Below are 15,380 nucleotides of genomic sequence, written 5' to 3'. Positions count from 1 at the left end.
AGAGGATTTCCCAATATTCCATAGCTTGAATTTGACCTTCACATTTAAGGGGTAACATTATTCGATTTTATATGTATATTTCCTATTATCTTGAATTATATATTCTTTAAAGTATTATATAAAATGCATAACAGTAAAGAATAAAGCCTGTTTTTCAATAATTTTAATAAAAAATAGTTTACCCAAAACATTTACTATTATCAGTAAAATAGGTCCAACAGGTTTAGAGATATGAGCAAAAATTTCAGACAACGTCTAAAAAAATCTTGCTTTTTACAAAAACTACTGTAGATATATAGCTTTATATACAAGGATCAACCATGTGGAAAATCGGACCATAATTTCTTATACCAACCGTAAAATAAAAAAAAAAATAAAAACTTAACAAGCAGACTGGGCTTGAACCTAGACTCTTATAGTTGCCGATTCTACAAAAGGTATTCAGCAACTGTTTTTTTGTACACACATATAAATATAGTATTTTTATATGAAAAACATTAGTTATCAATCAACCAAGTAAGACAGTGGTGTTATGGGTAGAACAGTGGAACATCAGTAGTTCGAGTCTTTTTTTTTAATATTTAAATTTTTGGCGTCATGTAATAACTCCCCACGAAATAACTCCCCAAAACAAAAATGAAATAAGGCCTCAAATTTGGGGACTTATTTCATTATGAAATAATTCCTCAATTTAAAAATGTAAAAAAAGTCCCAACGATATGAAATAACTTCCTAAATTAAAATGAAATAGAGTAAATTCTACTTCTTTCTAGCTTCTTTGGAAGTTCTTTTTTGCTGGGTAAGTGCATTTACATAAGGCTGGGATTAATCATCGTTTTTCGGACAAATGCAGATCGGCGTTGCGAATTATGGCCCTAGGTAAAATGGCCCCAAAACATAAAATGAAAAATTGCCCCAATGTTGGGGTAAAAATTCATTATGAAGTATAACCCTAACATTTTTAAAGAAAAATCACCCCAAAATTAATGAAGAATATCCCCAAGGTTGAAATGAAAAGTGGCCCCAAATATTGAGTTAATTTTTGTAATGAACAATTACCCCAAAAACGTAAATGAAATTTCACCCCATTTAATTTAAATTCAAATATAGGTGGCGTGTCATAAAGTCCAGTGTCTTAGTTTCCATGGGCGTTATGACTCACTAAATTGAGTCTAGTGTCATGGACGTTATAACAATTTCAAAAGTGTCACAATGCATATGAGTAATGTAACATAAAGTCCATGGATTTCAAAGACTCCATTTATCAAAAGGCTTAATTTAGCGAAGCCGGTATTCGAAATACCCCAGAGTTTAAAACTCCTGCGCCTGGCCGAAGGCCGGCTATCCAGAACACATTTTAAAAGGAATCCAAAATGCAACATACACCAAATTTAGGATAAATTCTTTTGGGGGTAAGAGTGTCCCTTTCTTAAATTCTTTACTAATTTTCAAATCGCGCGATTTTATAAAAAATATTTTATGTAATAATATTTGTTGTATTTTATGTATAAAACATTTTTACATTTGGGGTAATACTACATTTAACAAAAAAATAAAAATTACCCCAATGTTGTGAAATGAAGAAATACCCCAAAACAAAACTTTTTTTCCTTTGGGGCTAATTTTCATTCTTAAATTTTGTAAAATACGTGAATATTAAAATATTAAAAAGGGACCTAAAAACCATATAATAATTAGGGGTGATCTTTCATTAGTACTATTTATTAATATTTTATAAAAAATCAGAACATTATCGCGCGATATTTTATACATAAAATACAACAAATATTATTACATAAAATATTTTTTTATTAAATCGCGCGATTTTATAAAAAATATTTTATGTAATAATATTTGTTGTATTTTCATAAAATGTTTGTTAATTTTGAAAATTTTATGAAAATACAACAAAAATTATTAAATATGAAATTTTATAAATATATTAGCATATATTTGCGGTGGGGTGTCATAATGTCCATTGACGTTATGACACACCATAAAGTTTCATAGTGTCCATGGACGTTATGACAATTTTTAAAAGTGTTATAATGTCCATTGACATTGTATCACTTTTAAAACAGAACTGTATTTGAAAATTTGTAAAGAATTTAAGAAAGGGACACTCTTACCCCCAAAGGAATTTATCCTAAATTTGGTGTATGTTGCATTTTGGTTTCCATTTAAAAAGTGTTCTGGATAGCCGGGCGCAGGGGTTTTAAACTCTGGGGTATTTCGAATACCGGCTTCGCTAAATTAAGCCTTCTTTTGATAAATGGACTCTTTGAAACCCATGGAATTTATGTTACATTAGTCATATGCATTGTGACACTTTTGAAATTGTTATAACGTCCATGGACACTAGACTCAATTTAGTGAGTCATAACGCCCATGGAAAATAAGACACTGGACTTTATGACACGCCACCTATATTTGAATTAAAATTAAATGGGGTGAAATTTAATTTACGTTTATGGGGTAATTATTCATTACGAAAAATTAACCCAATATTTGGGGCCACTTTTCATTTCAACCTTGGGGAGATTTTTCATTAATTTTGGGGTGATTTTTCTATAAAAATGTTAGGGTTATACTTCATAATGAATTTTGATCCCAACATTGGGGCAATTTTTCGTTTTATATTTTGGGGCCATTTTACCTGGGGCCATAATTCGCAGCGCCGGTTTTGGTAGTAGGATAAACAATGTTGAAAATCGGATCCCAAGTTTTTACCAAACAAATTATATTAAAAGTTTTGTAATACATCATTATTTCCAATTTCCCACAGATACAAATTAGCCCAATTCACGATCTGGTGTATTTTTGCAATTGTAAATACATATTTGCTATTAGTAGTGAACGATTTTTCAGCTTTATTTACAACACTAATTGCAGACACACAAAATATGTATGTACACGGCTTGCTGCTGACTTTTCGCTTAAAATTCGTTCTTACCTCAATCTCCGGTACTTCTAGAATATACATATATTACATACTATCCTATTTGTCGCCTTTGGTCCATTTTTTGTTCAATTTCTCCCTTTTTATTGTTTTTTACTTTTTTTCATTTTTTTTAATTGTTTTTATATAAATTTTTTATTTTTTGAGCTGTCAGTTTGTATTGCAAAATATTGAGTAAATAAAAACTACTATATATAAAAATAAATATGTGTTTATTTGTTTGTTTGTGGGTTTGTTTGAAGTCTATAGACTGCTAAACGGCTGGACCGAGTCCTCAAATTTTGTATGGACAACTTTGACATCCTTATGAATACATGACAAAATGAACAGCCTAGCTACAGTGGGCGTGGCACCACCCATATAAACAAATCTTAAATTAGTATATCTGTAAAAGTATAAGAGCTAGAGTCCTCAATTTTTTTCGAAGCCACTTTAGTATCGACACGAATATTTAGGACAAAAAACTGGCGGACTAGCAATGGGGGGCGTGGCACCTACCCATAGAAATTTAGTATGTAATTTCTATGGGTATGGGTACCTAGGAAACTATTGTAGTTAAAATCTTAAAATTTTGCACTAATACCTAAGTCCATAAGAATTGTTGTTGAGAAAATGGGCTGAATGGCTATAGTGGGCGTGGTACTCTCCATAAGAATAAATCCGTATATCTGAGAATATATAACAGCTAGAGTCCTCAAATTTTGTCGGAACCACTTTAGTGTCTATGTGATTATTTAGGGAAAAAAGGGCGGACTAGCAGTAGGGGCGTGGCAACTCCCATATAAATTGAATACAAAAATTCGCCTATCTTGGAAACTATTTGAGTTAGAATTTTAAAATTTTGCACGAAGAACTTTAACATCCATGTAAACATTTTGGGTAATAAATTGGCGGACTACCAATGGGGGCGTTGCACCTCCCATATGAATAAAAATTCTGGGAAAAAATGTCTGGGAAACTATTATAGCAAAAATCCTCAAATTTTACACGAAAACTTTGAAATCAATATGAACATTTGGTATAGTGTTTTTTAATTTACATTGCTTTTAGGCAAAGCACACTGGGTATAGCTAGTATTTTATAAAATCAGTGTCTTGTTATTACTGCTATCAACCGCGTATTTCGGGTTATAATGTGTCTTGTGCATTTCTCAGTGAAAGAAGGCTACAATGCATTCCATCTATCTTCAGCTTTCTGAAGAAAGAATGTGAGGATACTGCTCTTTATAATACCTAACGGAGTTTCTACTGAAACGGCGTTGGAGATATCAGGAGCTGATCCCGTTCTAGCAAACTCATCTGCCTGTTCATTTCCATAAAAACCCCTATGCACAGGGATCCAAACAAAGACAAGGACAGATCATTCTTGCATTGTATAAATAATAGGAAAGTAGTAGTATAAGAGTTTAGTGAAAGAATATTTCTATGTTGCCGCGAATATTGAGATCAAGTAGTACCCTACAGGCTTGATCTAAATAAGTACATATGTTTAAAATTTTTCGTTGGCAAAATTAAAAAAATGGTTCGATTTGTTCTCAAAAGAGAGAATATTTTAGATATCGCTAAATTTATAAAAAAGTGGTCTGTTTTTGTTAAAAATGTTGTTATGTAATTATGTTACATATTTATCATAGTTCAACAATGTTTAACTTACACTGAAAAAAAAACATGATTAATATATATGAAAAATGTCGTACATTGTATGAATCTTTCGTTGTTTCGCAGCAAGAAATTATTTCGTAATATTTTTTTTTAGTATAATGCAAAATAATCTTGGAAAATTAATTTACATAAATTGAAAAAAGTGAATTTTGAATAAATATGGTAAAATTTACGAAATATTAGTTTATGCAAACATTTTTGTTCATTTTAAAATAATTTTTCTAATTTTAGTTCAAAATTATTCTCCACACGAATTTTTTTTTTATGAAAATAGTTCGTCAATTATATTACACTTTTTCTTAAATTTTATAAAAATGTTGTAGTGTATTTAATGATAATATACTTAATATCATTATATTTAATTTCGCAAAAATTTAAGAAAAAAATATTACGAAAAGTTTTCGTACTTTCGCAAAAATAGAAAAGGGTTTTATTAAGTAATATTTCGTATTATACACGAAATTTTTGTAAATATTGTTGAGCATGGATTATTTTCAGTGTTGTACATTATGTAACAGTCTGTTAACATACGGCACTGCCGTATGTAGCACTTTAACTGGTTCTGTGTTCTTTCCTCTCTGTAAGTCTGTTTGTTTGTTCACCAATCACGCGTAAACGGCTTGACCTATTTTCATAAAATATCTATACCTAGAGAGTGTTATAGGCTATTTCGTTTTTCAAATCTTGGTCTAGTGAAAAACGGAAAAAATTAGTACTTTTGAGCGAAAACGATGATTATTGTCTGTACTTGAATGAAAATATTATTATTTTTAGTTATTTTAAGTGTCAGAAATACCGTTACGAAAGTTGAACCAGAAGCGGACAAAAACAGAGAAAAGGACAAAAACGTGCAAAGTTATCACTTTTGGGTTTTGCGACTGATTTTTGTCTGTTTAAAGGAAAAATGTAATCACTTAAAATCACGGGCAACGCCGGGTACAGAAGTATATTATAATATAATACTGTGACTACTTACTCTTATTCTCTTTATTAAAACGTAAAGTCTCATTAGTCCAAAGGCACCTTAAACAATATTTTAAACGGGAAAAACATACACTTATGTTGACACTCTCCTATTGGGTGGTTTTTATTATAAATTCAATTATTTCCACATCGTTGAACGTTGACTTGTTTATTCAGTAAGGAATGTTCATCTTAATATGTACAAACATATTTACATATGTTCTTTTACATAGTGTACATACATACATGTACGTACATACATATATTCTAGTTATGTATATATATTAATAAAATGTAAGTAAAGAATCATGTGGAAATTTGTCATTTGACTGAGCTTTATCTACTCACAAAACCGATGAAAAGGTCATTCATTATATAATTAATAACAGGGTAATAAAACTTAAAAAAAAGACGAAACCCAGAGAGACCAAGATATACTTTTCTAAAAGATAAAGAATTTCTCCAACACATTAAGTTTTGGAAATATCGTTTCTAAAGTTAGAAAAAGCTCCGTTTTTGGTCATATTTAAGACGTTATAACATATGTATATAAAGTTGTTTTCTGAAAGTCCAATCTATCGACTTTAAATAAAGGGCTAACCTCTAAATTCATCATTTGAAAAAATGTTGTATTACAAAATAAGAACAAATATGAAAATGGTTACAAAAGCTTCGAAATTAGTTCTACGGAGCTTTAGATAGCATATATACCTTTCTTAGTAGAGTTCTGGAATTAGTTATTTTCACAGCGATTTTTTGTTTGAAATTTTGTTTTAAGAAAGACTCAATGAATTACAATAGGCTTAATCATACTCATGTATAAATTTTTGTGTTATTCAATGCACACATACATATATAAATATACATATGTATGTATATGATTTGTTTCTTTCGATGAAAACGAATTTTTTTATATATTTTAACTGCTTCCAAGAAGTTGTTTCGGAACAATAATATTCCAGAGAACGAGTTATAGAAGTAATAGTGAAATCACTAGTTCTATTGATGTTTTTCAAGAAGCTGAAGTGGTTCTGCTGTAATCATTCTTGAACTAATTGTTTTAGATCAAATTATAAAAATTTCCCCAGTCGTTGTGTTATTTCGTTTTTTGTTTGCAGATGTTAAGCTATCGAATATATGTAACTCTTCCTCAAGAAATGTTATTCCAACGGTTATAACATACAGATTTCATCAGTTTCTTCTTCCTACTGCACACCATTAGCTTGAAGTTTTGTTACACAATTTAGGTGGCGTGTCATAATGTCCAATGTCATAATGTCCATAGACGTTATGACGCACTAAATTGAGTCATAATGTCCATGGACGTTATGACAATTTCAAAAGTGTTACAATGTCCATGAGCAATGGGACATAAAGTCCATGGATTTCAAAGAGTCCATTTATCAAAAAAGGCTTAATTTAGCGAAGCCGGTGTTCGAAATACCCCAGAGTTTGAAACCCCTGCGCCCGGCCGAAGGCCGGGTACCCAGGACACTTTTTATTAGCAGTCCAAAATGTAACAATTACCAAATTTAGGAGCAATTCTTTTCGGGATAAGAGCGTCCCTATCTTAAATTTTAAACAAATTTTCCAATACATTTCTGATTTCAAAGTGTCACAATGTCCATGGACATTATGACATTTTAAAAAAGTGACATAATGTCCATGGACATTATGTAAACCATTTTCAACATTGGGGGGTTCAGTTGTATGGGGGCTAGGTGAAATAATGGACTGATCTTAACCATTTTCAATGGGACAATAGAAGATCATATACCAAATTTCATTGAATTATCTTCAAAATTGCGACCTGTAGTTTGATTACAAGGTTTACATGGACGGACGGACAGACAGACGGACGGACATAGCCAAATCGACTCAGAAAATGATTCTGAGCCGATTGTTATACTTTAAGGTGGGTATAGGACCAATATTATTGTGCGTTACAAACATCAGCACAAACCCAATATATCCTCCCCACTAAAGTGGTGTAGGGTATAATAAAATTTAATGTTAATGTTAATGATTAAATGTTCTTAATAAAAAAATTAAAAAATAAAGCACAAAACATCATTATTAGATTTTTAATTTAACTTTTGCAATTTATGCAAATTACACTTCGAAATGCTACTATGTATTAATATAGTAATATTTCTACTATATTTGTCCAATTTGCCGGTTCTAATTTGTCCAATTTACTGTTTCTAATTTCACAAAGCATACATTAACTTGTAATTACTCGGTAAAAATATACAATTTTAAAACAGTTCTGCATTATATTGTACTTGTCAAGGTTTAGTCAAGAAGTTAAAGTTATCTAGAAATGTATTATTTTCATAATCGACTACCAAATTGCTGGCTGGGTACTATAGGTACGTACATATGTATGTATGTTTTCAAAATACACCTTATTAAATCAACTGCTTGTGTCTTGTCAATATGTTTAACTTTAATCATGGGAAATTTACAAATGTGGCCATAAGATATTTTACCTGCTTTAATGGTATACAAAGTGTTAATTTTTCTCATATGTGGATGACATTCTGTAGGTATATCAACTGCTGCATATAAACATACATATGTATGTACATATGAATATTAATACTCATATTAACAAAAAGTTTGGAATCAATGTAATTAAACGAATAAAATTCAACATTAAAATAAAAAACGTACTAACTAGAAATTAAATTAATACAAAATTTTTGAAATCTACGCGGTTAGAGGGGAGATGTTTTTACATAAACCACTTTAGGTTTACTAATCAGCTCATTATCATTTCCTGAATCGATTAAGCCATGTCCTCTCCTAGTAAACCTTATAGAGTTACCATCTCGGATTTTTTTCATTCCCAGGATATTTTTACAATATTTCAATATTTTCGTAATCACAACGAAATTCAGCCAAACCGAGCGAATTCGTTATTATAATTTCATAACATTACTTATGTACATACATATGTACATTATTCGTTCAAAAACAATAATACATTTTAATTTTAGGCAACATTATTTTCGTATAATATATGAGAAATAATAGTTTGAAATACGAATAACACATTTTTGAAAAATTTTAACAACTGAAAGTGCTTTTGTTTTGTCCCACACTGTATATTGCTATGTATTAATAGTTGTGATTTGTTGCTAACGTTCAATGGCAATTTCATATAAATTTAAAATTTATAAACGTTAGGATTTAACGTGTAAAATTATACAAGTTAATTTTAACGTCGATAAAAGTGCTACCAATTCAATAAAATAAAAATACAAATTGCTGTGTTTTGTTGCTATTATTGAATCTTAACGCTCAAAGTTAGCAACAAAATGAACATTACCTGACTTGGCATTGCTTCAATGAAAAAATCAGCTAAATCTTGAAAATATTTGCAATTTCTTGAAAAAATTTCTTTATTTGTTAATTTTTTGTAATATAAATTTAATTTTAAAATATTTTTTTATTATTTGACATGAATTGAATTTGGTAGCACTTTTATCGAAGTTAAAATGAACTTGTATAATTTTACACGTTAACTCCTAATGTGTATAAATTTTAAATTTATATGAAATTGCCTTTGAACGTTAGGAAAAAAACACAACTAATATTAATGTGTTTATGTCAAACAATAAAAAAATATTTTAAAATAAAATTTAAATTAAAGAAAATTGTCAAATAAAAAAATTTTTTCAAAAAATTGTAAATAATTTCAAGATTTAAGATTCTTTTTTCTGTGGGGTGATACCAAGTCAGGTAATGTTCGTTTTGTTGCTAACTTTAAGCGTTAACACTCATTGATAGCAACAAAACACAACTAATGATCAATTTTGATAAGTATTTCAATATTAAATGAAAATAATCATATTTTTAGGCAAATTTATAATTAAAAATTTTGTAAAATATTTTGTTTATCAATAAATACAATTATAAATTTTGAAATTTATATGAGAATAATGTAAACAGTAATAAAACTTTTTCAGTCAGGTTTTTAGTCGATTAAAGTTGAAAAAAATTAAAAACTGAAGTTGAAGAAGTTATTAGTTGTTTTAAAAATAAAATTATGAAAAATTAAGAATATGTTTTTTGTTTATAAAATGTTAATATTTTAAGTCTTCCAAAAATATCACAGACCTACAATTTTATTTACCCCCTTATTCAACATTTTTATTTTATAAAAGGTTTATAAAACAAAATTTCCATACAAAATCGAATTTATAAACTGTTTATAAAATAAAAATTTTGTTTGTGAATAAGGGGGTTACTATTTAGGAAATCCAAATCTCAGTAATACAATACTAATTACGTACGTATACATACATATGTACATACATACATACATACATACATACATACATACATACATACATACATACATACATACATACATACATACATACATACATACATACATACATACATACATACATACATACATACATACATACATACATACATACATACATACATACATACATATGTATGTATGTAAACTCCGTATATAAGCTAGATCGCTGGCAGGAATCACCCAGACAAAGAAATTTCTTAAAATTTGCACACCTAACTTACGTTATGTCCTCCCTCGCTTGTCAACTATTTGTAAAATAACGTGAAATTGACATTTGGATATCCTTTTAACATAAACATGCATACACACGTCATAGTCTTGAAGTTATCGTTTTTATATGCATATGCTTCGATATTATTATTAATTACAAAAAGCACATATGATCTGAAAAAGTTCATTAGAAATAATGGTTACGCTATTCTTTAAAAAGTTTTACTTACATACACTATACATAATTGATAAATCAAAATTAATATAATGAAGTAAGTAAATAATAAAAGACTCAACCAACATCCGGTTTGTAACACTTAAAAATAATTTAATATAAGAGTATTCAACAAATGTTTACAAAATTCGCGTTTAAGATACATACATATTATTTCTAAATTCACATACATATGTATATGACACCTTAAAAATCATTGGCTGAAGTAATTCCTAAGGGTTTTTAAATTCATCCATACATATGTACGTATGTGAATATATGTACATATGTATGTCACAATTGTGTACTTTTATGTAAAAATCTATAAGTGTAACATTGAACTTGATTCCAGAAGTGTAAAAACTGCTCTAATTAAAAAAAATACTGCAATTTTTTTTAAATTATTGATTTACTGTTTGCAATGTAATCTATCTATGTATGTATGTATGTATTATGTATGTATGTATGTATGTATGTATGTATGTATGTATGTATGTCTGTATGTATGTATGTATGTATGTATGTATGTATGTATGTATGTATGTATGTATGTATGTATTGTATGTATTGTATGTATGTATGTATGTATGTATGTATGTATGTATGTATGTATGTATGTATGTATGTATGTATGTATGTATGTATGTATGTATGTATGTATGTATGTAGTATGTATGTATGTATGTATGTATGTATGTATGTATGTATGTATGTATGTATGTATGTATGTATGTATGTATGTATGTATGTATGTATGTATGTATGTATGTATGTATGTATGTATGTATGTATGTATGTATGTATGTATGTATGTATGTATGTATGTATGTATGTATGTATGTATGTATGTATGTATGTATGTATGTATGTATGTATGTATGTATGTATGTATGTATGTATGTATGTATGTATGTATGTATGTATGTATGTATGTATGTATGTATGCATGTATGTATTAAATGGGGTAACAAAAACATGTTTTTGGTTTCCATATACAGTGATTCGGTTTAATATATATACATATGTATGTACATTAGAGTGTTCCAAAAAAACGAAGTTGCGAATTTTGCTCCCCCACTTAGAATTGTTCTTTGGGTTATAAAACTATGTCATACAAAAAAATTTGACTGATGGGATAACGTTAACAGGTGGCGCAAGGGCTCTGAAGTTTCCAAGTGCATTTACAAGGGGAAAGTATCGTTTTTTCCATTTTTTCCTCAAATTTTGCCATTTAGTAATAAAGTTTGCACTTTATTTTAAAGGAATCATAATGTGCATAGAGTTAGCATTTCCGAAAGATATAAAACGCAAAAATAGCTTGAAAACTTTAATAGTTCCCATCAAAAATAAAACGAAGTACTTCCAAAAGAATAACATTTATCACCACTTCAAAAGTAATACTAATTGAATTTTTTACCTTCTGAGGAAGTGCTGTTTAAAAAATTTTATATTTGGGCTTTTATACAAAATATTCCTATTACCCTAATTAATGTTATTCCTCTAAATGTTGTTTTATTTCTGTTATTCCTCTAAGTATATAGAGCATTATTCAAATAGATAGTGTTTTTTCGAATTTTTGAACTTTGGTTTTAAATTGTTCCCAAGTGCCTTAAAGGGTTAATTTTTATTTAGCTTTTTTCACTCTATTTGAAATATCGGACTATATACAAAAAATTCCAGTAATTTTTGGTAAATATGGCCGACAAATAAATATTATTTCGATATGGTACATTGAGAATTCCCAAATATTGCAAAATTTGACTTTTGAACTCAACAGTATGGGTTAAGAATGTTCGATTTTAATAAAACTTTGGATATATATTTTATATTATCGGGACATAGGGGCAAAAAATAATATTCGAGTAAATATTGGCCGCGGAAGGTTTTTGCATCAAAATGACCTGAGAAAAAGGTTTTCTTTATTAGTATACTACTGGCGAACACGTACTGATATTTTGGTTGTAACTCAAATATGTATACATATGTATGTATGTATGTATGTACAATATTATGGAAATACATATATTAACTAGATAAACCTTAATTTAAAGTAAACAAGTGATAGTCCCTGTTAAAGGTATGCAGCGCATAGATTTGATAAATTAGTAGCATATTTTTAAACATTTGCTTTATTTACTTAATTTTGGGAAATTTCAATATTAACATATCAGGCAAAAATCCCAACTTCTTAGTAATAAGTTATGAGTTAACGTTTTTGTTAGTACCTGTTAAAGACAATTATTAAAAAAACATACAGAAATAAATACATATGCATATAGTTTTTAAAACGAAAATTGTTGGCGAGTATATGGTGAATCTGCTCGTGCTAATAATTTTGGTTAAGGAGTGCAAAATACATATATGTATGGTGAATCTGCTCGTGTTAATAACTTTGGTTAAGGGGCGCAGATGTCATATTTGTAACATTCGAACATAAATTTTGATTTTCCAAAATTCGTAAAAACTGCGTTGTAGGATATGCCCATATTATTAGAAAATCTAATTTAGAAAAAGTTATTTACAAAAACCCAAAATTTAATTAGTTATGCTCTTCTTATCAGAAACACATAAGCATTTACGTTAAAATCTCGTTTAAGTGGGATTTTAAAAACACAGTTTAACTTATGAATTTCCTGAATAAACCAGTAAAAACTTGGTGTTGACTTTCAATTTTAACCACCTACCTATTAACGACCTTTTCAAAGAATACTACATATATAGCGTCCTGATTACATAGAAGTAGTCTTATAATTAATGTGTTATAGAAATACATTATAATTCATTAGTCATCTTCTCAGTTAAGCTGTACAAGTTTTTCATTTAATTAGCATTGAACTATATACATATGTATATACATAGTAAGTTAAAATACTGTTGTTTAAGTGAATTTTATAATTTTATCCTCTTACTTGGTAATTAAAGTTTTTGCTGGGCACATATTTTTTATTTAGGCTCGTTAACTCCACCTCCGGTTATCGTTTAACCTGTAGATATTCTGCTGGTTAAAATATTTTTTGCATGAAAACTGCCAATTTAACTTACGATAAAATATATATAAAATTATTAGATCTTGATAACACTGATCTTATAAATCTAATAATTTGGTAAATACGTGTCAGATTTATCGCACATAATGTCAAGGGAATTTAAAAAAAAAAAAAAAACTGGACCCATCAATACATTTGTCTTAGTAATTCTGCAATAAATTGCCGAAAATATTTTAAGGGTCTATTAAAATTTTACTTATCTAATTTGAGAATTAAGAGCCCAAAAATGACGTAAGTACTCAAAAACTTTTAAATTTCACGAGAAAGTAGGAAACAAAAAAATTTAAATTATCAGACATTAAATAATTTCACTCCATGAGCAAAAAATAGATCATACATCTTATATGCCCATTTTTCGGTTATCATATACATATGTATGTAAGTATTTCTGTATCTGTTGGTGCATATTTGGCCTAAAAAAATATGTATATAACGCACATTCTTGTGTTTTGAATTAATGTCTGGATAATGAGAAGTAATAGTTTAAAATATATTATAAATAATTAAGTTCAAAATATACATACATGCAGACATGCACTATGCAATATATATTTAAAGTATCTGTTCTTAACGTACATAGTACATACATAACAAAAATTCTTACAAAATACGTCGATAATCAATAAAAATCATATTTTTTCTGCTTATTTCAGATGTTCATCGACGCGTACCTAAGGGCATTTTTAAAAACATCAAAAAGAATAATTAAAAAACACTCCGGATAACATTTGCTTTCTTTCTGTGCTACCACCATTAAATTTACTACACTTGGCATTCCCAGGCAACGATCGATACTCGACAGCTACCTACTTGTAAACACCAGACACATCGAGCGGATCTTCAAATCTCTCATTTTCTACTTAGTGTCTTTTGTTTTCTTTTCCCTCCTACACTCGTTGCATCTCTCTCGCTTGTTATATTTTCTCGTTTGCTCTCACTCTTTACATTTTACTTCAACGTTATTGTCGAACAATTAAAGTGAGAGCACAAGGGCTTGTTTTTAAATTCGATGTATAAGGTTCGTAGCACTATACAAACAATTTTAAATATCAGTGTCCGAAAAGTGCGTATATCCATCGGTTGTGATATAAATTAAAAGAGAAATTTGTGTTAAATTAAAGCGAACGCAGCATTAATCTAGTTCGTAGAAGAAATAAAGCTAACAATTATTCTCGTCACCAACATATGAATTTGCTTTTAAAAAATAATCTTGTGATAGATATGTATGTACATACTTACAACAAAAACAATACATGATTTTGATTAATTCTTTAAAAGAAGTAGTAGGTACATAAATATGTATGTATTCAATTATATCTATATTCAACAATTGTCTAGAAATTGTCTAAATTGAATTGAAGAGTGTTTAATACAAGAAAAAGTTTCGAATTGAGAGGAAAACTCATTAAAACAGTGTTTTGTAATGATTGAAATCGATTAAATTAAAATAAATTAAATAAAAAACAAGTGCATAAAAATAACAAATATAATAAATATTATTTTTTTTTTGGTTTTTGTTAGTGTGGTAACAATAATTAAATTATTAATGTTCAATTATGACACATTATCAACCCCCATTGCGGTGTAAAGGTGGAACGAGGCGTAACTGGTCAACTTCGGATCAAAAAAGACCATTTTTTCGAAAATTACTCGGTTTTACATTAGTATTGTCATGTACACTGCTATCGATATCAGCAGAACCTTTTGGAGGAGCATCAGTTGGAATACATATACCGGGAGGCAGTTTAGGTACAATTAGTGAATCTCGTTGTCCCCGTGTATGTTCATGCAATGGATTAACTGTGGATTGTTCACATCGAGGACTCACACAGGTGCCTCGTAAAATATCGGCCGATGTTGAAAGATTGTAAGTATACTTGTTAAATTTTAAACGATATTTTCTCTATCTTCAATTAACTATTGTGATTTCTTGAACAAAACTCTAAATATTACTTAAAAAGTACTGTATTTATTACTGTATAAAATG

The 15,380-nt window shown here is 28.8% G+C and overlaps 1 protein-coding gene across 1 annotated transcript in view; it reads left to right on the top strand.

Annotated features, from left to right (window-relative positions):
- The window catches only part of LOC119609698 (protein slit), a 55,576-nt gene that overhangs the window by 5,865 nt on the left and 34,331 nt on the right, over positions 1-15,380 (top strand). Inside the window, 2 exon segments of the mRNA XM_037964577.1 lie at positions 14,047-14,411; positions 14,915-15,260. Of these exon segments, the coding sequence (XP_037820505.1) occupies positions 14,950-15,260 (311 nt within the window). The 5' untranslated portion in view covers positions 14,047-14,411; positions 14,915-14,949.

Source organism: Lucilia sericata, unplaced genomic scaffold, assembly GCF_015586225.1.
Source record: "Lucilia sericata isolate MDLA Ls3-8-SP2 unplaced genomic scaffold, ASM1558622v1 Contig000025F_arrow, whole genome shotgun sequence".
NCBI classification, from domain to species: Eukaryota; Metazoa; Arthropoda; class Insecta; order Diptera; family Calliphoridae; genus Lucilia; species Lucilia sericata.
This window is presented reverse-complemented; position numbering and strand designations above follow the sequence as displayed.